At 26.6% G+C, this 18,583-nt stretch overlaps 1 protein-coding gene and 1 long non-coding RNA gene across 3 annotated transcripts in view; one reads left to right on the forward strand and one right to left on the reverse strand.

The window, feature by feature from the left end:
* The window catches only part of Cpx (synaptic transmission protein complexin), a 132,269-nt gene extending 113,701 nt beyond the window's left edge, over window positions 1–18,568 (forward strand). For both annotated transcript variants that reach the window (XM_083097455.1, XM_083097466.1), the window contains one exon: window positions 189–18,568. In XM_083097455.1, coding sequence (XP_082953581.1) covers window positions 189–262 — 74 coding nt within the window. In that variant the 3' untranslated portion in view covers window positions 263–18,568. The remainder of the gene's footprint in view (window positions 1–188) is intronic.
* The window catches only part of LOC145970584 (uncharacterized), an 87,189-nt gene that overhangs the window by 46,219 nt on the left and 22,387 nt on the right, over window positions 1–18,583 (reverse strand). The gene's annotated exons all lie outside the window — the stretch shown is intronic.

The raw sequence follows: 18,583 nt of genomic DNA on the forward strand, positions 1-18,583 counted from the left end.
TAGAACACAATCCTTTTTTTCCATCCTCTTCTTTTTCTTTTTTTTTCTTTATATTTTATTTAACAAATAAATCAATTTCGATAACATATTTTTCATCAACTTTCTATATCTTATTCTTATTATTTTTCTATTCAAATCTTTATTATAAATGTTTTACTAAGCATGTTTTCTCATTTCGATTGTTTCAGAATTGAGAAATACGATAGAAACGCAGGTAAACGAGTTCAAATCGCAAATCGAAAGTAAGTGTAGCCTCCAATGAGCCTATCATAGCGCGCGGTTTGCGAGAAAGATGACGGCGATGCTGTACGTCGTCATCGGAATCGCGTCCGTCTGTCACTCCCTGCTGCCCAAAGGAATAAAAGAGAGAGTGATAACAAAAAAGATGCAGCGAGAAAGAGAAACGATATGCGGAATAGTCATCAGCATTGGACACATCGCCGTGTCGACTAATCATAAATTGATCCCAGACCCAGCAATTAGTCAATCGTTGTTCAAAACAAAATGAACGACGAAGACGATTCATTTCCTGCGAATTTTCAGGAGATTCTTAAAGAATTTTTCATTGCCATCATATTTGGATTCAACTTTAGAAATCGGAAGTAATTCTACTAAGAATTTTGTCTTGAATAAAAGTTAAGAAAAAGATAATCGAGAAAAAGAAAAATTATTATTTTTACAGAGAAACACATGGGATAAGTTTTTCTCTCACACACTTACAAGAAAATGTTATAAGATATAAAAGTTATAAAGTAAAATTGTAAATTGTAAAATTGTAAATTGTAAATTTTTACTAAAGCTAAAAAAATTGAAAAATTCGAAACTGAAAGAAACTTAAAGGAATGTTGATAACTAGAATTGTGAAAAGAAAATTATTAACTAGAAATACAAAACTAAAACTTAAAGAGGAATTCAATGCTGGAAAAAGAAAACTTCAAGAAATATAACATAAAATCTAACAAGAGAAAGTATAAGTGTCAATAGAATTTAAAACAAATTATCAGTTAGAAACGCAAAATGCAATCTTAAAGTAAATAACGATTATAAATATTTGAACAAAAATGTTATCAAATAGCCGAGTAAATTACTGGAGTAAACTACTGGTGTATTTATACGGTAGATAAAAAAAAATCGGGAATAAATCTTTATATAAATCAAGGGAATGACAAAGAATGGGATTGGAGAGTACTATTAAGAAAATATCAAGATTAATTCTCTCTACGATGAACGACTATAAATTTTAATCCAGAATTTATATGTATAAACTACGATGGACGTAAAAAAATTCTCGATGAATGTCCTGATATTTCCCTGTATAATGCAACGAAGAGACGCAAGCATTGACGACACTGAAGAAAAATGAAGTCAAAAATCATTAGAGCAAAAAAATTGATACAATCAACGATTGCCGCCTTGAAGAAGCACAGAGTGAAAAATATGTTTCTTGAAAGAATGAAGAAGAGAAGATTGCATAACCCAATAGTGTCAAAGGAATTAGAAATCTAAAAATCTAATCTCATCTGATTCAAAAGCAAACCGCGTGGCAAAACAGAAAAAGACTTCCAGAAGAGAGCGAAAGCAGATATGATCGAAAATATTGTGATGGAAAAATTCAGAAGACAAGAGTGATGTAAATGATGATGAAGAGAGAAAGAGAGAGAATGCTGGCTCGACCAGAGTGTGAGTTTTTTATGTAATTGTTGCAGTTAAAATGAAGTGCGAAATGACGTTGTTTTATATAGGATAATTAGGTGTTCTGTAGAATGTGTTTAGTCGTAGTATAGCTTATAACGCGAATCAATTATCTGGTATGACAAGAGTGAAGTATCCAACTGTAGATACTGAATTATTTTCTATTTATAGTTCGTCTAGATATTCTACAGTTACAGAGAATTTTTGGCGCAATTTGGTGGTGTGGTTTGAAAATCAACCATTGATTATTGCGGGAACTAATAAGAAATTTGTCGATTAGTTATTATCAATATATATATTTATGATTTTTTTTCTCTAGATATTTTATAGAATATCTAGTTATTCTATGCTGCAAGATCAATTCAACTCATACACTACGAACGTTTCAGACATGTTAATTGATTCTCGAAAAGAAATCGGGATGTTACATTTCATAGGAAAAATCCAATGAATAAGAATCTCGAATAAGGATATAATGATTAGCCTTATATTCCGGAACAAAACATTTAATAAATGATAATCCGGAATATTTTTGAAATATCTTTGGAAATTTTCTGGGGAATCATCAAAGCTTCTTAAATTCCCGACAACCAATGACGTTTGATGCAATATATTCGATAAACTATCATGCAAAAAACATAATGATATCTTTAAGATCTACTTACAATTGCCGTAGTACTATTAAACAAAGTCGGATTTGAATATGACTCTCCAAACACTTCCCAATTAGATTGTCAATTAACAGCTCAAACGTACTCGTCATACAAAAACTGTACTCTAACTTATACCACTTCACACATATACAGTTTGAGTTATTTCTAATTTATCCGCGATCTTTTTTGATGATGTTTATAAATTCCTTTTATTTAGACAGTAATTGTCGCAGCTTTTGATTATAAAACAATGACTTTCTAGCTATACGAATTATTTCCATCATGATGTAGAGATAAAATTAACATTGCGGATAATAATCGCATAAAAACGGATAATAATGACAAAATTTAATCAAAAATTTGAAATTTTCTGATATTAAAATATGATACCAATTATATATGATAAAATATATCAAATAACATGATAAATATATCAATTAAAAGTTGTAAAATTATGTTACAGAAGATTCTCATCTCAACATTTTTAAATTGTATCGTTGATATCAATATTAGTAACTATATTAATTTTTAGGATAATTGTGAAATAAATATCTTATTAATTATTCATTGCATTTTTATATTTTGTCAACAATATTAAAAATAGCTTTATTTATACAGAACAAGTATCTAGCTAATAAAAACACAGAAATCAAAGTGCAAAAATTTATACTCAACATAATTTAATTATATAAATGGAGCATTTTTTTCTCCTATATCTTTATCAAATGTCAAAGTTTATAAAATTAGAACATTAATATTAGAAATTTCAGATTGTATCTCGCTTCGATATTAATGTTCCAATTTCATATGAAATCTGACATTTGCTGAAGATGACTTGAAATAAACCGAAAAATTTTATTTTTTACATTTTAAACTCTCTATTGAATGTAAATTTCAGCATTTTCATTTCTGCGCTTTCATTTTCATTAGCCTGATACTTATTTTATATTACACATTTTGTCTCTTTTGCCATGATTGTTTTACAAACGCAATGCATAAGGCGTGTAATAAATATATCATTGAACTTGATTCACATACTTAACATATAGTATAGTCAAGTTAATAATTCATTAATAACAAATTTAGAATTCACAATTAAAATTTAAATCTGCGGATTTCTAATTTATGCAGGATATATGTAAAATTGGCGAAAATAATCTTGACAGTAAGGTAAAGATGATAAAATAATGTTTATCAACGACAAAATTTCTTTCAATTATACAGTCCTTTTTAATCAGTGCAAAAATTTAAAATTTTCACTAGTAGTTAATGTTTTATAGTCAAAAGTTAGGACCCTTTTATTAGAATCTTGAAAATCCAATTACAATGCAGCGTCACCTGGTCGCGCAGCATATGACTCTCGGAATAAATATATGCTTGCAAATATCACGTGCTCGAAAATGCAAGGAGAAAGTTTAGCCCCTTATGCTCGTCATAATGACGATACACACATAAAGAAAAGTAGATAAATAAATAAGAAAAGACGAAAGAAGCAAAAAAAGAAATGTACGCTAGCACGTTAAGTTTTTAGGAAGAACTATTCAGATAGTAAAAAAAATAATAAAAAGTAGTTATGTGAGTTATATAGTTGATAGAACTTCGTTCGACGACTATTTTAATGTACTACGAGAAGAGGGCGATGAGACGAAGGAGTTCTTATTATTATATTGTTATTGTCATTATTAGTAACGCTTTTCTGATTATTGTTACGAGTTGATATTTAAAGGTAAACGGCGAGAACGCCGCGGAACGCCGCGGAATCATCATAAAAATATGAAGATAATTAGATGAATGCTCTACTATTTAAAAACTGAATACAATTATTAATTGAAGAAATCAAATAAAAATTTTAAAAAATGAAAAACGATATCACTCACACACACACACACACACACACACAAGAAACAATATGAAATTTTATTAAATTTATATACCAGGAAAACAGAAATTAAGCCAATCATATAAGCCAAACGTAGAGAGGTTTGAATTGAACTTTTCTTTTAACATTTTTAAAATTTTTTATAGAATCTTTCTTTATATTTTTAAATATTCTATTACATATAATTTAATTATATAAACTATTATTATAAAAAATAATTGTAACATCTCTAAATATAAAAATATTATTGCTCCAAGTTATCGTATTAGTTTAATATATAATCATTAGAATTGTGAATCGTATTTACTTAACTGCTTCATAATTAAAATTAAAATATCTTTAAAAATCCTCGTTTCTTCAATTTTCAAATAAATTTTGTATATTAAATCTTAATGTTTTGTTAGATTTTTAATCCCTACATGTATATATATTGCTAGATTTTTATTTTAAATAGAAATTTTTTATTTTTATATTAAATAGAAATGTATGGACAACGGATGAGGATTAAATAGAGGATTGATTCTGAGATTGAAGTTTAATCAATGTGTGATTCAAGGATATACATATTTATATGATACTCTTCTCTCACTTATCGAAACTGGAAATTTTTTAAATTTAGTTTACATTAATCAATTCTATTATTATACAAAATATTCTGCATCTATTGTATATTTTTTAATTATATACGCACGCGCATACATATACACATCCACATACATGAAAAAATTTTAACATATCTATCTTTCTGCATCTTTAATTTCTGATATTAGATATCTTTAACTTGCTCTTAATTTATTATTAAATGCTTTTTATTTAATATTTTTAATATTAAATAAATTAAATCTAATTAAATAAAATTAAATCTTCTAAATTTTTTCTGATAACATTCTTTTTTAAGGATTCAACTTTAAATTTATATATTTAGAGTGTAATAATTATAAAACTATACCTTATATCATTAATATATACACTCGAAATAGATGTGAGATTTATATGCGGTAAGAAATGATGTTATATATAAAAAGCGAAAGGAAGAAAGACATTTAATATACATATTATAGAGCAATTTTTGTACGGGAGACGGAGAGAAGCAAGATGTATTTTCTTATTTGAAAAGCATTAAATTTCTACACATTGTAACGTTTTTTTAATGCAAACAGCAGTGTAATTATATAAATTAAGAAAAAAATTGATTTTCTAAATAATAAATAGCAAATAATAACGCGATGAATTTGTTTTAATACAGTTTTGATAAGATAATGTTAAACTGATTTAATGACAAAAAGTATTTATTTATTCATTTAATTTTTTAATTATTTTGTTAAATGTTTTTCCAATTGTTTGTACTTAATTGCTCAATAATTAAATTTGTGATAAATTTTTACAATTTTTATGTAAATCAAATTAAAATAAAGCTTTGTTATCTAAATAAATTTATGACTTGATGCAAAAGTTAGATTTAATAAAGTTTGAAGAATTAAAAACAAATTTAATAATAAAATAGAGAAATAATTATAGATCAGCTGGATGTTATTCTATTGGCTAATCTTATAGTTTTAAAAATATCATTTTAAAACGTCATTTTTTGAGAGATGTAATCTTAAATTTGACCTCACTTTCTATCTTTCTCTTAAACTTAGACCATCTTCTGTCTCTTTCCACTTAATTTTACCACGTATAAACTCGATATTTTTCTTTCTATTGGTATAATCCTGAAGTTCTAATATTTTAGAAATATTTTAATTATATCAGTTTTGTGTTTAGATTTTAAATTTTATATTTTATATTTTTTCTATTATATCTTTCTCTTTCTTACTTCTTATCGTTACGTTTCGCTTTTTTCTCTGTCAATCTATTTTTTTTTATTCATCTCTGATATTGTAATTTTCTAATTTGTATTCATATTATGTTTTATCTGTATTATTTATTGTAAAGAGAAAGAGAAAGGGAGAAGAGTATCTCAGTGATTTCTTTCTTTCAAAATCAACTTGTGTGCATGTGCGTGCGTGCGTGTGTGTGTGTGTGTGTGTGTGTGTGTGTGTGTGTGTGTGTTGTGCACAATTTTAGAGCATAATTGCTCTATAACACATACACACGAAAGAATGTTTAGTAGCAACATAAAGGACGGCGCCCGTGTTCTCATAAAATCCATTAAAATCCAGTACAATTTATTTTGATATAAATTTTTTGATTAATGAGCAATTTGATTTTAATTTGTATTTCTTTAAACTTTAAATAAATAAATTAATAAAAATAAGAAAATATACTATATTAAAGAGGGAGATAATTATTTAATTGGAAAAACGGGAAAACTCAAATCAAGTTATATATGTGCATATATGTATACAATTTTCAATTAACAAAATTTATACAAAATATATTGATCTTATGTAAAAACTCTAAATCCAAGAAAAGACTCGGGCGCTGCTATCCGAGGGTTAATTATCGTCGAATAAACAGCATTGTTTTACGAGCATAGTCAAGGGGGTATTTCTCTACACATTCATTCTATACTCTCATCGTGAAAGACCGCGAACTTTCTCTCGCAATTCGTTGGAACAACAAAACTGCTTTTTCGGAGATCGCCAAGTTTGGCGGCCGAAAGTTTCGCAAAAATCGCTGACATCATGCTATTCTTCCTTTTTCTTCTTCTCAGTTTTATACCTTACAGCTGCACTCTCTTTCTCTCACCTTTCTTCTCTCTCTTTCTCTCTCAATTTCTAGAGAAGAAAACTCCACCATTCAATGCGACTCCGCAGCTGTTTGCTCGCGAAAAACAAACCAAAAACTTTTTCTTCACCATTTGACTTATCCCTATTCCTCTTTCGGTTTTGTGGGAGACGGATAAAAATTTTCATTAAGGCTTAAAACTCCAAGCAAAAATTTGATTTGTTATTTTAAATTTGCATTTTCAACGAGAGTGATGATGAGGGTAATTACAAATTAATTATAAAAAGAAATCAACAAACCCTTCTCAACAGATTGAATATATAATACAGTAAAAGATGATCCAGCAATTGTTTATAGTTATATTTGTAATAAGTTGTTATAGACAGTAAATTATATCAGCATAATTTGTAGCAGATTTTATTAGATTCATATAAAAAATAACGCATAAAATTTCTTCTCATTCATATTAATTAATTCATTAATATATTATTTATTTATATATTTCTTATTTATTTATAATTTATTAGTTTATTGTATATTATTTAAAATTATTTAACTAAAATCTATATATATATTTAATTAATTAATATTTTCTTATTTAAATTAAATATTAATGTAATTTTATAAAATATAGGTTTGTTTATTAAGTGCGAGAAAATTAATTGCAGCTGTTAAACCGTAGAATTGGCCAAGTTTTCTCTCCGTATATTTTATCTCAATTACATTAAACTTTTTTCTATTGATATTTGTAATATGTCTCTCTCTCTCTCTCTCTCTCTCTCTCTCTCTCTTTCTCTCTTTCTCTCACTCTTTCTCTCACTCTTCCTCTCCCTCTCTCTCTCTCTCTCTCTCTTCTCCTTTTCCCCTTTTTCTTTCTTTCTCTCCTCCCCTCCTTCTCTCTTTCGCTTGCTCGTTCGCTCGCTCGCTCTCCTATTATACGATTTTATTTACACATTTTTTTATGAAATTACGTAAAGAAATAATGTCATATGACATTTTAATCTCTAACAATTCATGCACAAGAATCAGGGGGACAATGTATCCAAGATGCAGAAAAAATAAGAAATTTTTTACTATATATTTTTGACGTGCATTCTCGATATGTAATCCTTTTTCTTGTATCTATCGATGTGCATGTCTCGAATTTTTACTCGACTTATGGTGTCTTCTTCTTCATCAATGTCGCTGTCTGATTGGTCATCTTCGTCGCACAGCTTAATGCTCTCGTGTAACTATTTGTCTAGCTAAAGATCTTCGAAAATTATCCTATGATGGGTAATTCGTTCCGCAATTAATCTCAAATGGTGCAATTAATATTTGTATAGTCTACCACCAATTTCAAAAAAGTTAAATTTTGTCTTGTGTCTTATTTTAGCTATAGATCCTGTGTAACTTTTTTTTTACACTTGTATTTTATTCATTTGTGAAATTCTTATGAAAAGTATATATATATATACTAAATATAAAATTATAAAATACAATATAAAATAAAAATGTATAACAGCAATTATAATATATTTTTATATAATTTTAATCTGTGCTTTTTTATTAATATTATTAATTTTATTTATAATTCTATTTGATTTATGAAATTATTGACGATATTATTTAAATAGATATATAGAATTTTGTTATTATTATTATTATTATTATTATTATTGCCATTATTAGTATTATATAGTATTTTATTGTTAGTTTCAGAAATCCTTATATATATTTTTGTTATAAAATTTACAATAAATTTCTGAATTTTTGTCAGCTTTTTAGGATTTTAAAGGATACCAATTAATATAATCAAAGAAAAAAATATATATGTATATATATATACAAAAAGATATACACATGCATATATGTGTATATGTATGTATAATATGCATGCAATTGTGTGTACGTACATATACATACATATCTAAATATTTTGTTATCAGAGATAAAGAAACAAACGGACGATGAGGTCATTTTCGAAGATCTGATCTCGGCCGAACTTTACGCTCTTTCCTCTAAATCATCTTGCACGTTTAATTACCCTAATTAAACTCATAACTGCAAACATACGCGATAAAATTATAATATTTTTATTTTATCAACTTCAAATTAATAATATTGGATACGTTATGATGTAATCTTTTAATTCTAAAAGATTTTAGAATTTGCAATTTATATATTTACTCACTAAGATTTTTCAAGTAGATGAACTTTTCTTTTACATGATTAGATAGACTTTTATTTTCGAAAAAAGTTTTACTAAAGATTTTATTTATTTATGCATTTAAATAATATTTTTCGAATTTTCAGAATCTTGTAGTTATGAGTTGTGACTTAGGGCACCGATATGTGTGCAATGATATCGCTATTATATTCTTCAAACATCCTTGCGATATACAGTTCAGATTTTATCCGAAGCGATGTTATACTCGAAGTCAATTATTCAATGTAAATCGATTCATGGAAGATATATGCAGTTTTTCTCGTATAATTTTCGATATATGCTATGTATTTTTATCCGCTATAGATGTGTAAACCAAATATATCCATGGAATTGATTAAAAATTGTGCAAGCGCAAGCATTAATCTTTTCTAATGTATCAAAATTTATAGGAAGAATTCTTATACAAATATATATATTTGCATAAATAATATATATTTCAATATAAAATATATATAAAACAAGATTTGAAAAATCATTATTTTTTATATTCTTTCTATTCTTATAATCATTGTTAATTGTTTTATTTATAAAATAATCGACATACAAAATAAAAGTTATTACGAAGATTATTTTAAGAATTCTCTTATTACAAGTTCAGGAATATGGAGATTAAAATTTTGAAACAAATTCGTTAAATTATGATTTTATAAAAACAAAATGAAATTATTAAAAAATTTGAACATTTCAGTGTATCTCTAATAATGCACTTAAGAATCTTTTAAATGTTTGGAATATCGGCTTTATTAACTTTCAAAGTATTGAAATTTTAATGCTTTCGCTTGTATAAAGAGATGCGGCGATACAAAGGACCAGGAATGTTCATCGGAACAAATTTTAATCAATAAAAGCGGTTTGTATAATTAAAACTGCATCAATACCCTATAATTTAAAATCTTTTAATGAAAAATAGATAGATTTATCATAACTGAGACGTTATCCTGATCTACTTAATTGTAATGACGACTTAAACGCAGTAATTAACAGTGACGTAAAATATTTTGCTTAATCGCTCTCTCTCGTCTCACTTATCGCGACTTACTCTCCTCTAATCGTAATCATCCTGCATTAATCTCTGTACTAATTTCTTAGCTGCTATTGCTCTAGAAAACTACTCGTGTGTCTTTATGTAGCGTTTAAAAATATGGGAATCAATATTATAAAATAACATAATTAAATGTATTTATTTTCATTTCTCGAAAAATAAAAATAAAATTAATATTTTCAATACTTAATTTTACATTTTTTCTTTAACTATAATTATTTCAAATTGTTTCAATATTTTAAATACAATCGTGAAGAAAAATATGATCTATTTTTTTTCAATAAAAAATAACTTGATTATTATTAATATAAAATTGGATTTGGCTTGCATTTTATTTCGTATTAATTAAGAAATTATTTTATTTCGTATTAATTAAGAAAATATTTTGATTTAAAACTGAAAAGTTTTCACAATTTTTTATTCCCATATTAAGTAAGATGTGTGTAACATGCATGCACTCTTCATATGTCGTAAAAATATATCGTTGTTGCTATCCAAGGGACGGACATAAATGTAAATCTGGGTGAAATGCATCGATCAACTATTATACTTGCACTTATCTGAATTTATTATCACATGTACCAGGTACATAATATTTGAAAATGCTAATTACTCTCTATAATATTTTTCTTTTTTAACGATTTTTGCTTTGCTGCTTTACAGTATAAATGTATTAAACTCGATTTCAAAGAAATATATACAAAGTATAACACACATACGTTCCGTTGTAAATAATATCGTCAAAAATTTGTTTTATTAGATTAATATTTTTGGACATCTTTAACATTTAAGATATTTGAAATTATTTCACTAGATTTAACTTATGTGCCGTTAAATTTGTTATGAATAATAATATAATTAAGATTTAAAACTCATGAAATGGGACACAATCTGAATTTTATATATCAAGTGCAAAGTTTAATCAATTTTGCTAAGCTGATTGATGCATTTGCCAACTTTTCTTCAAAGTAATATAAAACGAAAATTGTTTTTCATCTTTGAGAGATTACATGTATTTTAATTATTTTCAAAAATTCCAAATCATTCATTATTTAATTGTTAGAAAATTATAATGATAAACTAATATTTACTTTATTCGATAAATAAATTAATTTACACACACATTTATTGATAGAAAAATAACATTCAAAAAATTTTGCGAAAAAATAAATATATGGTAAATCGTTTCATGATAACTGTTGAAAAGAATGGAATCTCAAAGATGAAAAATATCTTGCTTACATAGAAATATCGTTATTTAATGGAAAAATCGTGTGCTCTTTCTCTCAATTTCTTAGAAATGAGATGCAATGTAGTGTATTTTCTCTTCATTAAATATTTAGATCTCTCTGTAATTTCTCCGTAATATCACTTATAATATAATTATTCTTACATGTAACGCACACACACACGCGCATACACACACACACACACTCACACATACACAAACATATATATTGTGTGCGTTGCATCCTACTTCTCTATTCTATACTTAATAATCTATGTAGCGAAATAGGAAAATGGCGCATATAAAGTAGATAAACATCGAGTGTTCGACGTTATCGCTGATGCTGATGTTACTGCTGACTAATGTCGTGTGTCGTTGTTATTTCTTAATAATCAACATTAACTCTAAACAATATAAGACTTATTCTCAATTTCGAAAAAATATAATTGATATAATTCTCTACGTATAATGCTGTAAAAATATATTATATAAAAACATTTATTATATAATTATATAATTATATAATTATTTATTATCATATTTATTATAATTAGATATTAATACTTATTATCATTACTATTATGTATTTGTAATTATAACTGAAATGAAAATGTTATTTGCTCTTATGGAATCTCCAATTACGTTGAGTAATAAAATAATTTCTTTGGAAAGAAAATCAATGAGATTAGGCGTCTATAAAATAAGTAATTAGAATAGAATTTGTAGTTAAATTGTAAATTATATTGTTTAGGGATAATAATGCTCGTCGCCATGTCGCTAATACGAGAGAATCGTCGGAAAATTTTTGGAATTGGAATGCAACTCGACAAATTTTCCGCACGACAGCTTGATGTATTTAATGAAAATGAAAAAAAATTTAATCCTGACGCATATGATCACGTTATTATCTTGCGTCTCTCTCTCTCTTCATTTACTATCTCACCAATTATAATCTATCACTTTAATTATAGCCATTATTTATTATACATTATAAATACAGACTTTAAATTATAATGTAAAAAAACGTTTAAATGTTAAAAAAATTACAAACTCATATAGAAATCAGAAAATTCATGAATTATTACATTAAAAATTGTATCGAGTTTTTATTACTTACTAATAATCATATTTATGTTAAGTTTTATTGATATAAAATTTATCACGTTTATGACTTTCTATTAATTTTTTAAAATATATTTTTTAGTAAATTATCAAATTTCTTTATTTTAAAACACAATTAGTAAGAACTAGTTTTAGGGAGATTTTTATATTATTCAATATAAATTTTTGTTAGTTAAACATATGACTATTATAGTGTTGTTTTATTTTCATTTTTACTCTGTATTCTATTCTGTATTCCGGATATCATCATTTAAATTTGATTAATTTTTATTCTTCTATCTTTAATTCTTAATCATACTTCTTTGATATTTTCTAAAAATAAAAAAGCTTGCATCTTTTTCTCTATGGTCATACTTGTATCTCTGAAAAAAATATCCTTAGACTTGCTCAAATTATCTTTACATTTGTCTCCCATGCGTGCTGTATAGCATGTAGTATCTACTTACAAAACAAGTACCTTACTTTCCACACACTAAAGAATCTAACACTTTCTCTTCCTTTTCCTTCAACCACGTTAAATCAATTTCGCGCGGCACGTGATACGTAATATATATATATATATATATACATGTCAAAAAAGGAGATACAGAAAGAGAAAACGAATTAAGCTTACTTGATGATTCGTGTTTCGTAAATTTTTGCGTGATGTGAAAAACAAACATTCTCGAAATAACACAAAGCTCATCTCGCACTTCGGCGTACTGAAGATTTAACTAATGCCAATCGATCTATCGGCTAATCTACCGTGAAGTGAAGTTAGTTTTTGTCTCACTTCTGACTTCGAGGGAACATAAAGTACAGAGATTGATTGTATAGAATAATATATATAATCCATCAAATTTTTTAATTAATGATCCATTGCATTTAATACAAACGTCTATAAATAATGTAGACGTAGAGTATCTAAAATGATGGGTTATATGTAATCAAAGTAGGCAAGTAATAGAACGGAGTGAATATGTTTCTTTTTACAAGAAAAAAAATGCAACTACTACTTTCTATACTTGTCTGTTCGCATTACGTACGTGGTGATATTTTGAATTTTCTACACTGTATTTAGACTGAATACAAATTGCATTTAACTTCAGCAGTCAAGAAGCGTTAAAGTCATGAATTAACTCCTCTTCACTGATTGTAGACTACGAAATCTTATTGAGCGCGCGATCGTTCCTTGAATCAATTGTTTTTGCTCTGTTAAGTCATTCAAGGAACGCTCCATGCGGATCATAGATTGACGATAGAGCGGATAAATTTCAAATGTGATTGGTTCGTCGAAGAAATAATAAGTAGGAAGGAGGAATGGAATAATAAACTTGAACAAATTTACTTTGCATTACACACATATATAGAATCGTTATAAGAGAAAGAGTAATTAGTACATTTCAGATAATTTTCAAAAAGCTTCAGACTTTAATATTAATCCTTAATATTATATAAATTAATTTTATGTATGTGTGTGTACATATATATATATATATATATATATATATATATATATATATGTATTAATATAATGCAATCAATAAAATCGAATAATTCAGTTAATTTATATGAAACATAATCTATATCAAATTTTTTTCTGTCTGATAAGTTTGAAATTTTGACGCGAATAATCCAAATTTTTAAAAATATAAATCGTCAATTATTCCATTCCTCCATCTTTTTGTGCGTCTAATAAACAAATATTAATCCTTCTTAATAATCAAGAGAATTATTAAGAAGATAGAATCAATAATAATTCTTAAAAAGAGAAATAATCTCGTTAAGTCCCAAATAGCGCCGAAAATTTTAAGGATCAAGACGGCAGATGTTATGTTTTTCTCATGTATATAAAATCTAGGAACATCTCGACTTACATTTTAACTCGTTATCGTTTTTACAATAATAGTTTTATCGTGAAACCGAGAGCGAATACGACAAAAGGGAAGTTACAATATGCGCGGGTTTCTCACTTCCTCGAGAGGTTCGTGTTTATGAAAAAGTTCCTAAATAGGTCCTTTAGGTCATAGATAAAGCCTTAAATAAACTTCGAGGATCCTAGAAACATTTTGACATATAGGTCTTTGATATAGGCAACATCGACGTATTAAATTATATTACTAAATCTGGATATTAAGTGAATTCTTGGATCTATGAATTCTTATATCCTTGGAACTGTAGATTGTTGAACTCTTAGATATTCGCGTCATAGGATTTATATAGATCCTCGAGAAAATTCTTAGATCCAAGGATTTTTCGAGTTTTAGATTATGTGATAACAGATCTCAAGATATTGAGACTTTCAACTTTATTTGCAATTAATTGTCATTTAATAATTAAAATATTAGTACTGTATTCGAAAATTATTTATTGGTTTACAAAGTAATTATTTAATTTGATTAATACAGGATCTCGAGGAACGTTGAGAAATTCGCGAACACCGACTTGGCTATTCAGAGACAACGACACAACGCATTATAAAGTAATAATGATAATTAACGTTAATCGATTACTATACGATCACTCACATCGCGAGAAGTGATGACGATGATTTTGTACAGGCTGTCCACGAACTATCACATTTCCCTTAAACATTCTAGAGGAACAAAAAAGTACGGTGTACAATGTACAGATGTTTGAACGTCTTTATATTCCTTCCGCCAATCCTCTCCCTTCTCTCCTTCTCTTTCTTGACGTTTAAACAAGAGTCGTCTTCGATTTTCTCTCTAAATTTATGAGAAACGCGATAGTTTGGGGATACTTGTAATTAAAAAAGTTAGGCGTTAAATGAGATACATCATTAAGAATGAAATTAACAAACCAAATGTGGTTGAGAAGAGTAGGTTAGTAGGTACTTTAGATTTATATATAAAAGAATGCTAAGAGAATATTTATGAAAATGAGAGCAAGAGAGAAAGAGAGAAAGAGAGAGAGAGAGAGATTAATCGATTGATGAATGAATTGCAAAAGGAAAAGCGTTAAAAAGACTCCGCATTTTCGACTGCCATTCGAGTTAGAAATGATATGTTATACCAACATGTCCGAGCGAACTTGTGCGATGTTTGTTAGGAAACGAGTTATTAATCGTTATTATCGCTCTCATCGGAATTGTATACAAGATATCTAGATCAATTGCATTTCTTTCGAATATTTGGCTAATTTTAAGTCGATTATCAAAAATTTAATGAAATATAATGAATTATCTTTCCGATTATTTTCTAAATTTTTGCTATTAAATATTTTTTAGTATAACCAAATTTGTCTTAAAGTCTACTTAAAATCTATTTAAAATTATTTACGTAACAAACTTTTGTTGATAATAATTTTAGTTTTATTTTCCATCACTTATAAATTTTCATCACTATGATAAATTATATTGAGGTCTTGATATTATATTGCTAAAATGTTTGCCAAAATCGATTTAACATTAACGATAAAATTAACAATTAAGTCAAAGGAAGTGCCATTGATCTCTAAGTCTCCTATATATTGTTGAACGTTGCACTTACCTTTTGAAAATTATTATATTAAAAATCGCATTTGTGTAAATCTAATTACTTTCTTTAAATGCGTAAAATTATTATGTTAACTTTATAATAATGTACAAGCATTTGAACTGTACAATTCAAATGTTTGAAAATTGTATAAATTGTTTTAGATTAAAATTTGTCTAATGTTAATTGTGTGATATTAGTATATTTCTGTTATTAACCTATTGGAGTGCTAAACCATCAAACGAGTTGTCACAATTATAGAATAAAAAAGAAATAAACACAGGAGAAAAAGAAATAATTTATTTAATAAGCGAATTTAATTAACTCAAGGGAGAAGATATTAAAAGTAGCGAGAAATAATAAAATTATAAGAAAATTTTAACTTTATGTTAATCTCTTTTTTTTTATTTTTAGAATATAACTCTCTTTTCGTAAGAAAAACATTTAAAATATAATAAATAATAAAATTATGATGTAATTTTGAACAGATTATAAAATTAATGTGACAAACTTTTTTGACGGTTTGAATGAAATCTTTTGCCTTATTCAGTGTTAATGATTGTCGTATTTGTTCTTGACGGTAGCGTATGTTCGATATTGTTATTGCGGACCAGACTCTTCGTGATTTCGTTAAACCGAGAAGCAATACTATCGATGCCTACAATTACTATTATCAAATGTGAGTGCTTAAGTAAATAATGATCAACCTCATCCCGGAATTCTAATGCGAGGTTATTGACCAATGTTAATTTCATATTATGTGTGTTTTATATTATAAAACCATTAGACACATTTCACTAAAATAATGAAACAAAATTATAATTTACTTGTAATAAATATTTTATCACACAACATACATACACACACATATTCATATACATACATACACACACATACGCAACATGTATATGTATGTATGTATATATATATATATGTATATATATCTTGAAAAACAATAGTATTTTAAATTATATTGATTATTATTGAGAGTAATTAGAATTCTAGGATAAAAGCGAAAAATCTGAAAACTTTTATGACAACTTTTCGCAGAGAAAGAGAGAGAAAGATTGCGAGAAAAATCTATGACATCTCGCAAAATAAAACAATATTTTATTTCAGAATGTTATATAACAAAAGAATCTGTTGAGAGAAATAAAGGTCATTGCATAAAAGCTTGAGCTTGAATTAATCTAATCTAACTTGAGATAACTTAAAAGTAAATCTGAGCTTATTTTCTTTTGGCAGATATCTGCGAAAAGGTGCCCTTAAATTAGAACGATCTAGAATACAATTGTTTGGAAAATTTAGTATCGAGAAAACGAGAAAAAGACGAATGAGAATCGCACGAAGCTTGCTCGGAGTATGAATGGAAGATCGTGAATGATCTAAAGCCTGGATTTTTGAGACTTGCGAATAAACTCATCAATTTGTAGAATCATGTTTTCCTAGACTTGATATTTCAAAAATTTTTAGATTTTTAATTTTTTAGATCATAAAATCAATAACCAAATTCTGAAATAAATGAATCTTTACTTGCTCAAATAATTTAAACTTTAATGAGTCAAGATCTTTTACATTTTGTTATAGAATCTGCAACATCAAATATCTTAGTAAAAAAAACTAAAAAATTATAAGTATTATATCTGTTTATAACTTTCTTATGACTTATTCAAATTTGTATTTATATGATCTGATAATTAAATTTAGAAAAACCTTTGTTTTTTAAGTAGGAACAATGAAAATGCAACAAAAGATGTGCACGTTAATTAAATACGTACGTATTAATTTTTTAGCTCTCATTTCAATAATATTTTAACCTAAAAGCTCTAACAATATGATCTATGAATGTTTTTTTAACAAAATATCGCAATAAATATATAGAAGAATCCTACTTTGAAAAAGATAATTTAGATGAATGAATTGTATTAAAATTTAAATAAGTTCTATTTAAGAAAATTTAATTGTTAGATCATTTGTTCTCCTTTTATGAGTTATTGTTATAATACTTGTGTATATCTTCTGTTTTTTTATAAAAGACTAGAATTTTCACATCAAAAGATTATTTTGCGGATAAAGAAAAGAGCATTGAAGAAAGAACAGAAAGCTCGCATGAACAAAGGAAAGCAAAACAAAAAAGATGATAGCAGAGGAATAAAACTCTTGTATAAAATAGCAGTGCGTAGCAGCTAATCTAATCGATAAAGGAATGACACAAACGAGTTTATTGTTGAATATAATTATGTATTATGTAACATTAAAAAAACAAAGTAAAAAAGGAGAAAAGAAGGAGGCAAACGATAATATATTATATTGTTGTTAGATATATATATTATATATATATACATATATGTATATATATATACATATGTATATGTATGTATATATATAACTTAGGTATTAAGTAACCACCCAACATTCACCCACACAAGTATACACTCTCGCAGGATATACAGGGTGTCTCGAAAAAAAAATGTATTCCAGTAGAGGAGACGCTTACTGCTCGAGTAATTTACGTTTGTTTTTTTCTAGCGATTCTAAATATCGATCCGAAATATTTGTTGACAATTAATAAAAAGCGAAAATATATATAACTAAACGTATTTTTATTTTCTTAT

Source organism: Camponotus vicinus, unplaced genomic scaffold (assembly GCF_025532165.1).
Source record: "Camponotus vicinus isolate PSW18456_S1 unplaced genomic scaffold, iyCamVici1.0 SCAF_1, whole genome shotgun sequence".
Taxonomy (NCBI): domain Eukaryota; kingdom Metazoa; phylum Arthropoda; class Insecta; order Hymenoptera; family Formicidae; genus Camponotus; species Camponotus vicinus.